The 14,282-nt window shown below is 38.8% G+C and overlaps 1 protein-coding gene across 8 annotated transcripts in view; it reads left to right on the forward strand.

Annotated features, from left to right (window-relative positions):
• TASOR (transcription activation suppressor) overlaps positions 1 to 14,282 on the forward strand; it is a 32,373-nt gene that overhangs the window by 14,733 nt on the left and 3,358 nt on the right. For 4 of the 8 annotated variants that reach the window (XM_075433060.1, XM_075433061.1, XM_075433066.1 and 1 more), the window contains exons 9-18: positions 140 to 245; positions 667 to 770; positions 882 to 985; positions 1,224 to 1,296; positions 1,431 to 1,505; positions 3,152 to 3,868; positions 5,627 to 6,066; positions 8,545 to 8,689; positions 12,357 to 13,300; positions 14,023 to 14,145. In XM_075433060.1, the coding sequence (XP_075289175.1) occupies positions 140 to 245; positions 667 to 770; positions 882 to 985; positions 1,224 to 1,296; positions 1,431 to 1,505; positions 3,152 to 3,868; positions 5,627 to 6,066; positions 8,545 to 8,689; positions 12,357 to 13,300; positions 14,023 to 14,145 (2,831 nt within the window). The remainder of the gene's footprint in view (positions 1 to 139; positions 246 to 666; positions 771 to 881; positions 986 to 1,223; positions 1,297 to 1,430; positions 1,506 to 3,151; positions 3,869 to 5,626; positions 6,067 to 8,544; positions 8,690 to 12,356; positions 13,301 to 14,022; positions 14,146 to 14,282) is intronic. The other 4 variants (XM_075433063.1, XM_075433064.1, XM_075433068.1 and 1 more) reach the window with 2 other exon arrangements.

Below are 14,282 nucleotides of genomic sequence, written 5' to 3' on the forward strand. Positions count from 1 at the left end.
ACATATTATTGTCTGGTATTAATACAGAATTTTCCCTAAACTGCTTTTGGAGTATTCAGCAGCCTCTTCGCTGCCATTTCCTTTCAGTCCCACCTAGCAAGTGGTTGCGCTTAGTCTGTCTTTCTCTACCTCAATTTAGATAAATCTAACTATACATTATGGAGGGGACAGCTTTGGAATAAAGGCAAACTTCTGTGCCACGTTTCCTTGAAATCAGCAGCACGTCCTTTCCTTCCATGCAAGCTGTGAGTATTACCATTTGACGAGTAAGTTTAAAATACTGTTGTGTTAAAACTCTTTCTAGTGAAGACTGGTGCGTTTTTGATATATTCAGATAAAAATCTAACATACACATTGACTAGATGCTGTAAATGTGTCAAACTAGATTCTGGAGTCGTGCGTGTCCAAAGCTGCTTTTAGTTCATGCACACAACTCTGTCAGCATCTCTTTTTTGTTTGGTTGGGTTTTGGGTTTGTTTCTCTTTGAAGTGACACACACTCCTTTGCAGGAATGAACACCACTGACTCATGAGGTAGTCCAAGGAACTGATTTGTAAGAGTGTGTATTTGATAGTTCTTAGTTGGTCAACGAGGGTAGGACTGTGGAGGAAAAAAGAGGTCTTTATTTTTTTTTTTTCTCACCCCCCCTCCCTCCCCCGTCTCCAGTCCTGAGAAGCTTGAGATTGAAAAAGTTGTGAGCATTGATCAACTGAAGAAAAAAATTTCACCAGCGTTGTTCTATAAAGAAACTTACCTAGGAGCAAGAGAAGGTAAATAGTTGTAGCTTATTTTTTTTATATTCAGATTTTTAAGAAGTTTTCTGAATTCCAATTTTGTTTCTGTTTTTCTTATCTTTTCTTTCTACCCTTATATCCTGTCAGTGTTGAAGAACGGCATGTACTGTAGCCTTTATGAAGTTGTGGAGAAGTCCCGTTCTGGTAGTCACTTGGAGGGTTTACTTCAGAAACTAGAGAAAGAGAAACTTGTGAGTGCAGCAGATTTGATTATTCCTGTTTTCAAAAATAATTTAACTAACTAGTAATTGAGGTGTACTACAAAGATCCGTGATCTCACTGGAATTCCTTAGCTGGCATATTCTTAAGTGTTGTATCAGAGCACTTCTCTACCCATGATGGAATTTAGCTTACGGACAGTAAGAGTATTCGTAGTGAGCAGATGGCTTTGATTGTTTGAAATGGTATACTTTTTTTGCTTGGAAACAGGTTCTTGTGAAACCACTTCTGGACAGAGGATTTCTTTTTCTTCTTTCTCCTTGGCAAATGATGTCCCCTTACGGTATGCATACTCTGGGCTTTTTGGTTTTGAGTTGGTTTTGGTTTGTGTGGGTTTTTTTAGGGGGTAGTTTTTTGATTCCTTTTGAAACATAGGGTTCTTTTCCTTCTCAACTGATTTTATTTTCTTTGTTCTAGACCACCAAACAGGACGGCCCCGCATGCTACATGCATTGTTTCTGTTTCCAGAACCTAGAGGTGTAATGAGCTCAAGTAAGTTTGTTCACTGTTGAGAGTGTTGTGTACATGCTTATTTCAATGTAGTTTATAGTCTGTTGAAGACTTCGTAGTGTTCTAGCCTGTCAGTGTAAACTATAAATAACAGTTTGCATTGGTTATGCTTATTGGTGATGGTGTTCAAAAAGTGTTTATTTCTTCACAAAAGTAATTCTCACACTACATGTTTTAGGTTCATTTGTTCGTTTTTTAGAAAGTAAAACTTTGTTCAGATTTCTGGATTGTATATTCTAGTAGAACCAAGCATCAGTATTTCAAGAAATCTCTGCATTACTAATAAAATTGCACTTCAGAGGTTTGAGGGCTTTCTTTAAAAATCAAAACATTAAGAACAAAAAATCTGAAAGTCTTTAATGTACCTGTAATTTTTTTTCTTTTTTTGCATTGGGATATGCACCAAAAACTGCATAAATGAGCAAAGAAAATATTGATACAACCAGGTAATGAAAGATGACTGAAAGGACTTGGCTTTGGTAGAACTTTAATGCTTTGGGGTGAGAATTTAAAGTTAATCTCTTACAGCTGAAATTTTCAAGAAGTAGTACTAGTAGGAGAATGCAATCTTTTTTGGCCTGCACTGGGTTAGAATTTATATCGTCAGAACATACTTTTTCCTAGGCATTTCACTTTTACAAAGAAGCTCTTGTCTGAAGTCTTGGCAGCTTCCTAGATTCTTATATCTGCATTTTAAATTATAATTAACCCCTTATTTTTTTCTTATTTAAGTAACAATTGTGAAAATTCAATCAGTTATAGATTGGGTAAGATGAGATATGATATAAGATGACATTTAAAGCATGTGTATGCCAGTTCCTTAAAAATACTCCAGTTCTTGCTGCTGTGACATTTCAGAGACTTGTGAGCTCCATTTTCTGTCAAACACAAGGTTAATCAGTGGTTTGAGTCTTCAGAGGTGCTTAAGTGGTTGAATGGAGAGAAGTTTTAGTCTCTGATTGGAAGGGGGGAAGAGTGTGAATAAATAAAATAAAAGAAGGATATAACTTAGAGCTTCCTTTGAGCTGCTGTTTCAAGGATGTGGTAAAAGGATCTAACAGCTTCCCAGGACAGGGAAATCTTGCTCTAGGCACATGCTGCTGTTCCATCTCTTTAATGAGTTGTATTGCTTTGCAAAGGAATGGCAAAAACTGTATATGTTTCTGCTGGGTTACTAAGTTGAATCATTTTATAAGGGTCCAGTGAGCTTAGAGCAATGAATGCATCAGGATTGGACAGGAGGGAGTAATGATTCCCCTGTGTCTTGCAGGGAGCTGTTAGGCTGCTTCTTGATAAACCTTGGTAAGCCTTTGAAGTGACCTCCTTCTAGAAGAGTCAGTAAAGTGGTTTAAATTGGAAGTGATATGTGTATCTAGGATACGTGGTACCACAAAAGTATGAAAATGAGCGGTTCATTGTGACTGTGAGTAGGTTGACTTTCAAGTACGTTTTAAAGGTGGTTACTTCACAAAAAAAATACTTTCCTGACTTTTGGGTTATGTCCCCTCAGACACTCCAAACTGTGTTTCACCAAATATGTATAATACAGAATATTGCTAAGTAGTCATCATTTATTTATGGCTTTATGATTTGATTTTAATTGTGAATTCCCTTTTCTTCTATGGCAGCACAAAAAAGTGTTCCATTTGGAACACAGAAAAGTTCAACTACCATGGTGTTGCACGAAAATCGGGAAATCATTCCAGAATTCACAAAGTTTATTCAGTCTCTACATTTTGCTTTAATCCAGTCTCGTAAAGACACTACTGCAGATTTCAATGCTGTTGTGGAAAAGTATATAAATGAGTATTTGAAAAGATGCTGTAGTGGCTCTGGAAAATATAGAGAATTTGTTTTATATCGGTATGAATCACGGTTGGATGACAAAAAATTTCTTTATCCTGCTCCAAAAAATAAATCTCATGTTGACAGCTCCTTGCAAAACTATATTTTTGGTTGTGAGGCATATCAACTACCTGTTTCTAGAGCTAAGGAACTGATGGAGGGAAATCGGAAACTTCAACAGTTCAGTCCCATCTCAGATTATGAAGCCACAGAAGACGACTCTGATTTTGCCAATGCAAAATGTGGGAAAAGAATCCGTGCAAAATATGAAGCCACTGCTGCCAAGCGAAAACTGCCTCATTCTGGAGATTATGATACCGAAAGACTCAAAGAACTTATTAACTTAATCCAGTGTAGGAAAAAAAATGTAGGTGGAGATTCTGATTCTGAAGACCTTAGAAATAAAAGTGGTCTGAAAAGGAAGCTGGAAAAACAGTCTGAAAATTTGCGGAAATACTTAAAAATAAGTGAATCTTCAGAGAATAGTTTTCAGTATGAAGGTAAGAAAGTCTTTGTTTAGAGTTCCTCTTTAAACATTGTAATTCAAAGTGTACTTAACTTTTAAGCTTTATAGATTGAATGTTTTTTGGGTACCGTGGATATTGTAATGCATGGTAGTTCATTTGAATGTTGGCCTGAGATCTGTCAATAGAGATGTAGTTTATGTAGGTTGCCTCTTTCTAGAAGACAAGTTAACAGGACTTGTTATGGAAGCTGCTTTTGTTCTGCCTCTTTGGAAAGAAGGCAGACTGCCCAAGAGTTTGCTTAGCTGTGCAGCTGTCCAAAGACGTTCTAATATAGAGTACTAACCAGTCTTGGTCTTGGTGTTGTAATGTCTTTTGCAGAGTTTGACTTTAGGCATTGCTGTAATTCTTTATGGCTCCAATACCCTATGTAATACCTAATAAATTTAGATTGAAGGGGAGAATTAAATTCTAAGCATGAGCACAGTTAAGTTTTGAAATAGCCAGTAATGTGTGTAGTGGGGCGAAGGAAACAACCTAATAGTATTAGGATTTAATTACTCTGTACATGAAATTACCTACGTCCAAACCTCAGATAATTATCACAGACATTATCTGATACTTAAGATCTGCCAAAAAACCTGTTCTGACTTCTGCTTCCCCGACCCTTTTCTCAAGGCCGTGATGGAGGCCTCCTTGAGAAAGGGGGAAACTGAGGAGAAGGGTGGCAGAAAGAAGGGGAATTACATCAAGTGCCAGTCATTCTTACGAGTATGTGAATCACTTTGGGAGATGAAGTGGCTGATGTTAGGAATAAGTTTCCCTTTTGAGAGGGACAAAAGCTGCTGGCATGTGTGGACAGAGACAGAGGGTAGGCTATGTGCTAGATCTTGGGATTCTTGCTTGGAAGTCTGTGAATCTTTGGGGTCATTTTACGTTGATTGTTAATATGAAATAGATTAAGGCATTTCTGCCTGGCTGTGATCAGAGCAGAATTTATTTAAAACTAAATTTTGACTTAACTCCTTCAGGGGTACCAAACCAGCAACATCTGTCTATGGTTTGAATTCTGTGGTTTTATATAACCCTGAAAGTAATTTGTTAGTCCTGCAAAAAATTTTGCCTAAAATATTGTGAGCTGAAGTATCAAAACATGATTCGATTTCCATATATGATTAGTGAGTTAGGGGTTCGTAAGATACTGGAAGTGGTTCCCTGGCCTGCCTCTTTCCAAGAAGAATAAATACCTATGGTATTTACTCATCCAATGGGGTGAGTAGAATAATAACCCTGTTCTAAAGTCACGTTTTAGTATAAATAGGCATGGTAAAGTTTTAGAATCACACTTAGTCTAAGATAGCTTGTGACGTTAAGCATTCAGAAACTCACAGCTTCTGGAGCAACAGTGATAGGATGGAGAGAAGTAAATATTTTCCTCAAACTAATCTTTTTCTCTCAAAAAGCGATGGAGAGTATTACAAGGTTTCCATAAAATACATAAATCATAGTATGTGACTGCTTTTAAAACATAAACAAGTGTGATGTTGAGAGACCTAAAAAAAGGTAATTATTTATCTGGGGGAGAGTATTAGCTTTAGAAAGCTGCCCTTTTATCAACATCTACCTGTTTAAAATTTTTTGTTAAGAAGATGAATGTATGTGTACTGTATGAATTGATGCTAAAGAGTGAGACTGTGGGTATATGATAGATATTTGGGGGAGGGTGGGTCTGGTTTTGTTTTTATTTTAAAACTTAGTAATGGATTACTTTTCCCCTCCTCCCCCTACTCTAAGGGGGCAGAACCTCGGATTCGCCACACTCTGTTTTCTCAGTTAATACTGGTCTTGGACATGATACTGACTTGAGGCAGCAAGATGTATCCGACCCTGCTGTATCTGACACACATGGCCTCATTAAACTGCTTTTAGAAACGCTAGCTAGTGCAGGACGCTTGGATTCGTCGTTGGCACGGTCTGTAAATCAAGCTTTAGGATTAAGCACTGATGAAATTGAAGAGGATATGAGACAAAACTATGAATATGAATCCATTCCAGCGCAGGACAAAGATGATCATGAGCTTCCTAATACTGCTCAGGCTGAAAATGTTAACTTTAAGGACCCACAGAGCCCAGTGATACTGGAAACTGATGCAGTATGCTTACCCTACCCTGTTGATGTTGATCTACAGCTTTCGGCTAACGAAGTAGGCCTTGAACACACGCTACGTTTAAAAGTAAGTGAAACTGCCGAGTTGGTAGATGCTGATAAGGAAGTTACTGTTTTCATAAATATTATGAGACTGAATGAAAAAACATTGTAATTTTTTACATAGGTAAACATAGATAAGCACTAATTTTTTTGTGAAGAAGCTTTGCTGTTTGGTAGGAGCACATATGGAGATTTTCTTACCTCTAGGACATGTTCCTGGTTCTTTATGTCTACTCTTCTGTAATAAAATAAAATTATAATTAAGAATACCTGAAAGATGGAAAGCAACCATGGTCAGCCTTCCTCACTAGCTTTACAGTAAGTGTCATATGTTGCTGCTTCAGCAATAGGCAGCAAACCTTCTGTCATTTCGTGGCCGAGTTCTGTATATGAGGGGTTTTTTTCGTATTTGCTGAGACCAAAGCCTTGCAGTTGTCTTTTGCGTCTTGTAGAAAAAAAGATACTCTAGTCTGGCTCTCACCTTGCTTATGGTGGTAATTAGCAATCTGTGAAGTTGTTGCCTGGAACAGGTACAGTGCTACTGTAACAGCTTGCATACTGCTTCCATCTTCCTCCTTTGGGGGCGATTCTTGGTCTGACTAGGGTGTTGAGGTTTACTGAACCTGAAGCTCAGTCAGGAGACATGGGAGAGTTCCTCATCAGAGTTATTGCTTAGCTGTTACTCTTCCTGAAAATGGGTTATAAGGTAGGAGTTTCTGTCTGTAATGGACTCTCTCTGCAGTGGTTGCAGGGCAGGCCGTTAATGATTGTGCACTGCTTAGTCTTTAGCCTTACAGACCTGATAGGTGGTTTGAATATGACAACTTGTCATGATTATGGAATTCCATCTCGGGCACAGAAATGAGCCTGTTTTTGACCAGGCTCCTGCCAGATCTAAGTTGAGAAGATCTCTTTCAAAGCTTATACACTCAGAATTCTGCCTTCTTCTCCCCCCAAATGCAAACCAAAAATAAATACATCAGTTGTAGGCTGTATAATTTCAAGGCTTTTTTTGGCATGTTGCTTTATTGTCATAAGCAAGAAAGTGAAAGAAGTCAAATTGCGATCTGGTATTCAGAGTTGGTTGGAGGTATCTTAAACAAGAATGTTTATCGACAGGTGATCAAGAGTTACTCTGGAGAAGCAGAATGACAGCTGTTACCTTTTAATGATAGCTGTCTCGTCTGCATAGAACAGATTGGCAAAACTAAGTCGATTTGTCTTTGGGAACTAAATATGCTTTATGGATTCTGGACTATTATCTTAAAAACAAACAAAAAAACCCAGTGGCAACAGGTTTCCTCAGCTGACTGTACCCATGTGTGAGTTAGTGACCTTTTCTAGTGACAGTACGTCAGGGTTGATAAAGTGATTCTTACTGCTTTGCAATCATTAAGCATTCTTTTGCTCTAAGTGTAGTTATTTTCCAGTTTTGGGTGTTGGTCTTGGTCCAGCCTCTTCAAAGTGTATTCTCTCTCGTTCTTAACAGTAGCAGGCATTTTACAGGGCAGGAAAGCGCCCTTCACTTGTGTGCACAAGTGAGGATCCTGCAATCCTTGTCTTTTGGTCTTGTGCTGTGGAGAAGTTGAGGGGCTTGTTTCTGTCCCTCTAGCAGTGTCTGAGTGAGTAAGCATTAAGAAACGTGCGTAGTGGCAGGTCTTCAATGCTCTATGGATATTAAAGATGGTTGGGAAATTGGCTTTATTTAGTTTTGGTGGGAGCAGAGTTGAACACTTCAGGTGCACATTCTGAGCACTTAAACCACATGGCTATCTCTCTTCATGTGCCCTCTTGGTGCAGTGGTGTGTCTGTGTTCCACCCATACTTTTCATGACTGCATATAACTGGCAGAACACCCTTTGAAAAAGGCTCTTGTGCTTAGTGTTCAGAGTTCCCCAGCTGCTTGCTCCATCAAGTTACTCTACAGAGTGGTTGTTCTATGGTTTGTGTTACTGATACTTCTACACAAAGCCCAGTTTCTAAGTCATGGAGCAGGAAGGAGTTTGTCCTACCTGTAGTCTCTGCTGTTCTGCTTCTAACTGTCTGGAATGTGAGATGAAATTGGATTGTTCAAGGGTTTAATACTAGTTGCAGGCAGTTCCTCTGTAATGCCAACGTCTCATGACTTTAGTCAGCTATCAAGACAACAGCCTGAAAAAGGCTAAGGAGTAGACAGTTCTATTTTTTTTTTTTCCCCTCTTTGCCTCCTTTTCTCCATGCCCCACCCAGCTTCTGTACTCTAAGGCATGTGTTCAGGACTGCCTTATTTACTTAATGCTAGACCACCAGCAAAGACGTCTGTCTCAGAAATTATCAAACAGGTAAATGAAATCTATAAGTACCTCATGTAAACATTTCCAGGTTTGACTTGACTTGATTGATGGCAGAATTGCCAGTATGCTGGTGAACTCAGGTGCGTTCTTACTGTCAGCTGTTCAGAATGTAAAAGCTTGATAGCTACCAAAAAAACAGTTTTGAGCTGAGAATTTTTATTGTTTTGTAGGAAGCAAGCACTGGAAATGTAACTTGTTTTGAAGACTACAGTCCATGTCCTAGTACGCCTATAGAACATGTTTATCGCAGGCAACATTCCAACTCAAATAACATAGGAGAAGTTGGAATGCACTGGAAACTTATTCCAATTACAGGTAAGATGAGTTTAACTCTTACGCTGCTACAAATACTGAGTGGAAACATGTTCTAAAGATTTGTGTCTTTCATAGATCCTATTCTTGGTTCACGTATTGATACACAAGCATATCTATAGCCTATGCAGTTGTTTCTGATACTTGATTAATATAGAAATCTGCTGGATGAAAACAGATACTGGTCGAGAATATTACTTTGAGCACATACTGACGTAATCTAGAAATGTGAATGCTAGAGTATTTATCTTGTGGGGTACACAGCTGTTATGAATTCAGTGTTTGAACTTGCTAGGTTCTGCTGAAAGTTTTGGTGGGTGGATAATCGCAACTAGTAATCCAGGAAAGTAACGAAAAATGTGTTGTTCTTATAGAAAGTAGTTGACTTCATATTGCATCAAGCTTTTGAAGTAAAAGTGCTTCAAAGCCTTTGTCCTTATCTAAACATTTACGTCTTAATCTTATAGAAGCAGCTTCTTGTTCTGCTTCTTAATGAGTCAGCAGTCTCAAATCTTGGGACAGCATAAAAGCATGGATTTGAAGGATGTGGAAACTGGGCTGGAAGAATAGTCACCAAGAGCACTACAGTGAAGGCTATGAATTAAGTCATCTTATGGCTAAATCCAGATAGAATTTGTTCAATGCATTATCTCAGTAGAAACGTACTGATTTCTGATTGTGCTCCAGCAATGCTGGAATCTGTCTCTTGGACACTTCTGATACCAGATTCTGATTGCAGTTGGGTAGTTCAGCAGCTCTTGTTTGTTTGTTTGACTGAGAAGGGAGGAGGGCAGGGGAAATGGGTTTCCCTTCACAGTATTCGTAGGCCTTTCAACGAAATATCCGGGAAGTTCTGGATAACATTTTCTGCACTTTCTTTGAGAGTCAAACATCAAAAATCTGTTCTGATACTTTGCCAAGTTACAGAGTATGGATCAGTAAAGTTGTTTGGAGAGGATGTTATTTCTTTTACTCCTGGAGGAAGTGGCCGCTGTGCATATAGGTGAGGATATGGTTGCTGAGGTAACTAGTTAAGTGGATGATTAAGCATCTAAAAACTGTAATACGTCATAGACACTGGATGTGGGAGTTCATGCAAGGGTTTGTCAATTGACTGACATGTTGCACAGTCATCTGTGCGACTAGGAATCTTACTAGAAAAAAACGTTTCTAAAGTCTTCTAAGAGGGAGAAGTGCCTTTCTAGAGGTGAAAGAGATTGTCTTGAGCATCACTGGATATCCTGAGTTCCCATGAGGTCAGTTCTTCAAATTGGCTCATACTGCAGCAAGTATTGACTAACTATGCAGTGTGATCATCAGAAAGGTGCTATGTAAGTACCAAGAAACCCCACAAATGCCACCTGCTGCTGACTTCAGGAGGGGCAGGAGGAGTTCAAGAGGATCAGCTTGAAAAATGTGAATGTAAGCAAACAGGTGAGAAGAGTGGGTGGGACAGTTTGCATATGTCACTGTGGTCTGAACTACTGAGCAACTCGTATTCTCACCTGGTATTGAATTTTCATCAGAAAATTAGATCAGTAATACGCTGTTCAGCAAGTAGATTCATTTTATTGAAGTACATCAAGAAGGCTGTAGGGCAGTCAGAAGAGCCTTCAATGGTTTGGGCTACTGGCAGCCGATTCTTCCTGGTATGGTATCTTCTAGAAGGCTTTGAATTTTTATTCTAGGGAATTAAGATTGATTCAGTAACGTAATTTAAAGGAAGCTTTGTTCTTTTCTGAAACTGGTATCTTTCTAAATCCAGTGGCTTTTCCCTGTCTCTCATTTTTGTAGTAAGGTAGCTATAAAAAGGAATTTGGAGAACATCAATCTTTATTTTTAATCTCTGCTCAATTGCAGGAAGGCAAATTAGCAACCTCTTGTTTTTTCTTTTTAAACAAAAATACATTGTACTTTTGATACGAGGATCATATTCAGCTAAACGTACTTTAAAAACTCAACTCTTTATAGTTGTGCCTTGAGGAGTGGGGGGTTTGTTTTGCTTCTTCCCAACATGAGAAAGTGTAGGAGAACATAGTTGTTCATAGGTCCTCAACTCCTCTGGGCTGCTTCTGTATCGTGGTGGTGTTCATTTCTTCATGATTACATAACCTAAACTGCTGACAAGAGGAAAGAAACCTGAGTCTGATTTTTGAAAGCGAACTTAGGCACGTGTGTGTTTTAACAAACGCATCCAGACTCAGTTTTGGGTTGAATTTGAGATGCTGCTTTGGCTTTAGACATTAAGTGCAAAACTGATGTTTGTTCTTGCTTATTCTTCCTTCTGTCGTGAGAGAAGATTGATGCCTTAATAGGCATTCTTAAAAGTGATGGCTTTTGATGACACTTGTCTTGGATATGAAGAAACAATGTTCTAGGCTTTCTTTGTCAGGTGGTGTTTGAATTTCTGATTTCAAAGTCTACCCAAGAATCCGCTTTCTGGAGTTGCTGTAGAAAGACCTCTCTGAAGCAGTGAGGAATTTGACTCTTAGTCTGCCAGGATAGGTACTTCTGCAGCTCTTTGACAGCTGCTCTTTCCAAGGTTATTTTCAGGCAGTGCTCCTTTTGGTTTCTTTGACATACCCAGTTGCGAGGTATTACCAACAAAGAGTATGTCTGGAATCCTACATCGAACTTTAATTATTGTAGCAGTGTTTATTTACTTCTTTGGGATTTGCTCCTTGCTCATGCATGTGGTTTTTTGTGAAGACTTGTGACGCAAAGGTGTAGATCTATGAAGGATGCCACCTTCAGAGAATTCTGTTTAAATAACAGTAACTTTAGTTTAAATCATCCTCTTATTTTTTTAATCATGTTTTTTACATGTTAGAAAATACTTTGGAGTTATATATCATATTCAGCAGTATGTCTTTCTGTATGCCAGTATACCTTTGGAGAATAACCTGATCAGTTCTTAATCGTATATAACTTGAAAACTTTTTTCCTAATATAATTGCTATAGAAACTTTCTAACAAACTGGGATGAGTGGATTGTATATTATTTTTTTCAGTAACCTTGGGATTTGAAATTTTACCGGTATTGGGGTGCAGACAGGAGAGCCACAGACCAAAATGTCATTGCTAAAAATTGGTATGCAACTGATTAGCTGTATTAAAATGTAAGAAGGTTTGGATGATGAGAGGCTTTCAGCACTGCTTGCAGCAGAACTGGTTCTGTGTATCAAAAACTACCGTAAGACTTAGGTCCTACCATCTTAAGCAAAAAAAAATCTGCTCTCAATTGCAAGATCAGACAAGCAGCTTGCGCTTTGCAGTCTAACTCCACAAGGTAGTGTGTGGCTAAAGGAAGCCTTTTGAAGGTCTGAGGATTATAAGATAGTAGCAAATGAAAGTATTTGAATAATTTGTCACCCTGCTTGATTTCTAATTTTTTTTTAATTAAGGCAGTTCCTGTTATGCTTAATCAGATGTTATCTCTGGGAAAATTACTGGTGTTCTGCTTTTCTGAGGAAACTTTGACTTTATTGTTTACTATCTTAGTGTGCTGTAGCTCAGCAGCCAGTAACACTTGAGTCTTTGGATTTAAGTTGATTGGCGGGGGGAGGCACAACGGTAGTGCTCTTTTACAACTGTATTTTGGAGGGTTTAGTATATCAGTTGTGTGTGACTTTCAAACATGAGATGATGATCATTAACTCTTCCTATATAGGTCTGAAATCACCAGAAGAACCACTGGTGTATTTACCGCCAAAGGATGCCTTTCCTAATGACCCCCGGGTAATAAGTAGACAGAGAAGTTCTGATTATCAGTTTCCATACTCTCCATTTGCAGACACACAAAAGGGGACAGCAGAAGATGGACTTTATACAAGACAAGTGGAGAAACTTGAAGATCAGTGTGGGCTAGCAGATCACCCTTTTACAACTAAGCATTCCATTAGTGCAATAATAGAGACTACACTATTAGAAGAATATAATCTCTTTGCAAGAAAGATTCAGGAAATTTTGCAGCAAAAGAATATTGCTTATGTTAGTGGTGTGTCCACACCAGTCTTCTCTGCCCGAGAGAGAATAATGAGACTTTCTGAGTACATCTGTTTACAGGCATCAGAGATTTCTGTCCAAGAATATATAGAGACACTGAGTGAGAAGTTGAATAGTGTTATTTTGTCCTCTTCGTGCACTAGGGGTACTCCACCAACTTATTGTAGTCCTGAATCAGCAGAAGTGGTTAGTAACGCTGCACTGAATCCTCCACCCGACACATTGCCTGTTTGCAGGGACTCTGACACGGTGTTGTTACCAGAGCCATTGTGTAATAACGTGGTGGAAGAGCTGGATTCTAACGAGCAGCGTTCGTCAAGCTTACCCTTAGTGAAGGAGGAAATGGATCATGTGAATGCTAAAACGGAGGATACGTTGACATCTGGTCAGACCTCTTCCAGTGGTGATCTGATGGAGCCACCAGAAAAGATACAGAAATCCCCAGAGAACTTAAACATTTCAACCCAGCCAGCCCTTTCTGATTTTATAAGTCAGTTAAAACCGGAAGTATTTAACAGTTTGGTCAAAATTATTAAAGATGTACAGAAAAACACTGTGAAATTTTATATTCATGAAGAGGAGGAAAGCATTCTCTGCAAAGAAATCAAGGTAAATATGTTCCAGTTCAACCTCTCTATAGTGTTAAAATAGAATAGAGTGCCTTTCCAGTCAGTATGTGTAAAACTGGACTTGCAAACATAAGGTAGTCTGAACGTTGTTTCAGAAAAGGTTGAATTGTGAAAGTAGGCTGTCCGGTCCCATTTCTCATTGGAGCTTCTGCGGTAGCCTGGCTTATATTTAGCTTTTACGTGAGTCTGTTTCTTGCAGTGGGAAAGCAGAACAAGCTGTAGTTTGGTTCTTTCTGAAGCTCCTGCCAGGAGGTAGCCTTATGGAAAAAGAATAGCAAGAGCAAAAATATGATCGCTTATGATTTTAGAAAGAAAATGAAAAGTCGATGTGTGTAGTTTGGGGTTTTTTTTTCCCTTCCTCTCCAGTTAATAATACAGGTAGCTTTTGGAGATTACTGTTCTTCTGTATTTAAATGAGTAAGATGAAAGTTGAAAGGGAAATAATGAAAACTTGTGGTTTTACTTGAAAACTCATGCAGTTTTGATAGGCTGTCAGTTGGCCATTTATGTGCGATTCTCTACGAATGACTGACTTGCTGAAACAGCCTATTTCTGTGTTGCTACATCCTTCCGATTAAGGTATCGGAAAGACAAAGAAGCCAGTGCCTCTGAGATTCATTTGACGTGGTCATCGTGTGGGGGTTGTTTTGGCCGAACTACCTACTGGCTTTTCTTCACCATCTTCTCTCCCTGTGGTGTTAGGAATATCTTACGAAGTTAGGTAACACAGAGTGCCATCCGGAACAGTTCCTTAAAAGAAGAGCTGCTTTAGATAAACTGTTGATAATTATCCAAAATGAAGACATTGCCAACCTCATCCATAAGGTACGTCACATAAGTGAGTGTGTGCTACAGAAAGCTATTGTTAAAATGTGGTGAGACGAGCTCATTTTGAGCAAGGCTTTCTCCTAACAACACAGCATTTAAACGATGTCCTGTGTTCAGCTGCCGTTTGAAGAAAC

This window comes from Opisthocomus hoazin, chromosome 11 (assembly GCF_030867145.1).
Source record: "Opisthocomus hoazin isolate bOpiHoa1 chromosome 11, bOpiHoa1.hap1, whole genome shotgun sequence".
Classification (NCBI taxonomy): Eukaryota; Metazoa; Chordata; class Aves; order Opisthocomiformes; family Opisthocomidae; genus Opisthocomus; species Opisthocomus hoazin.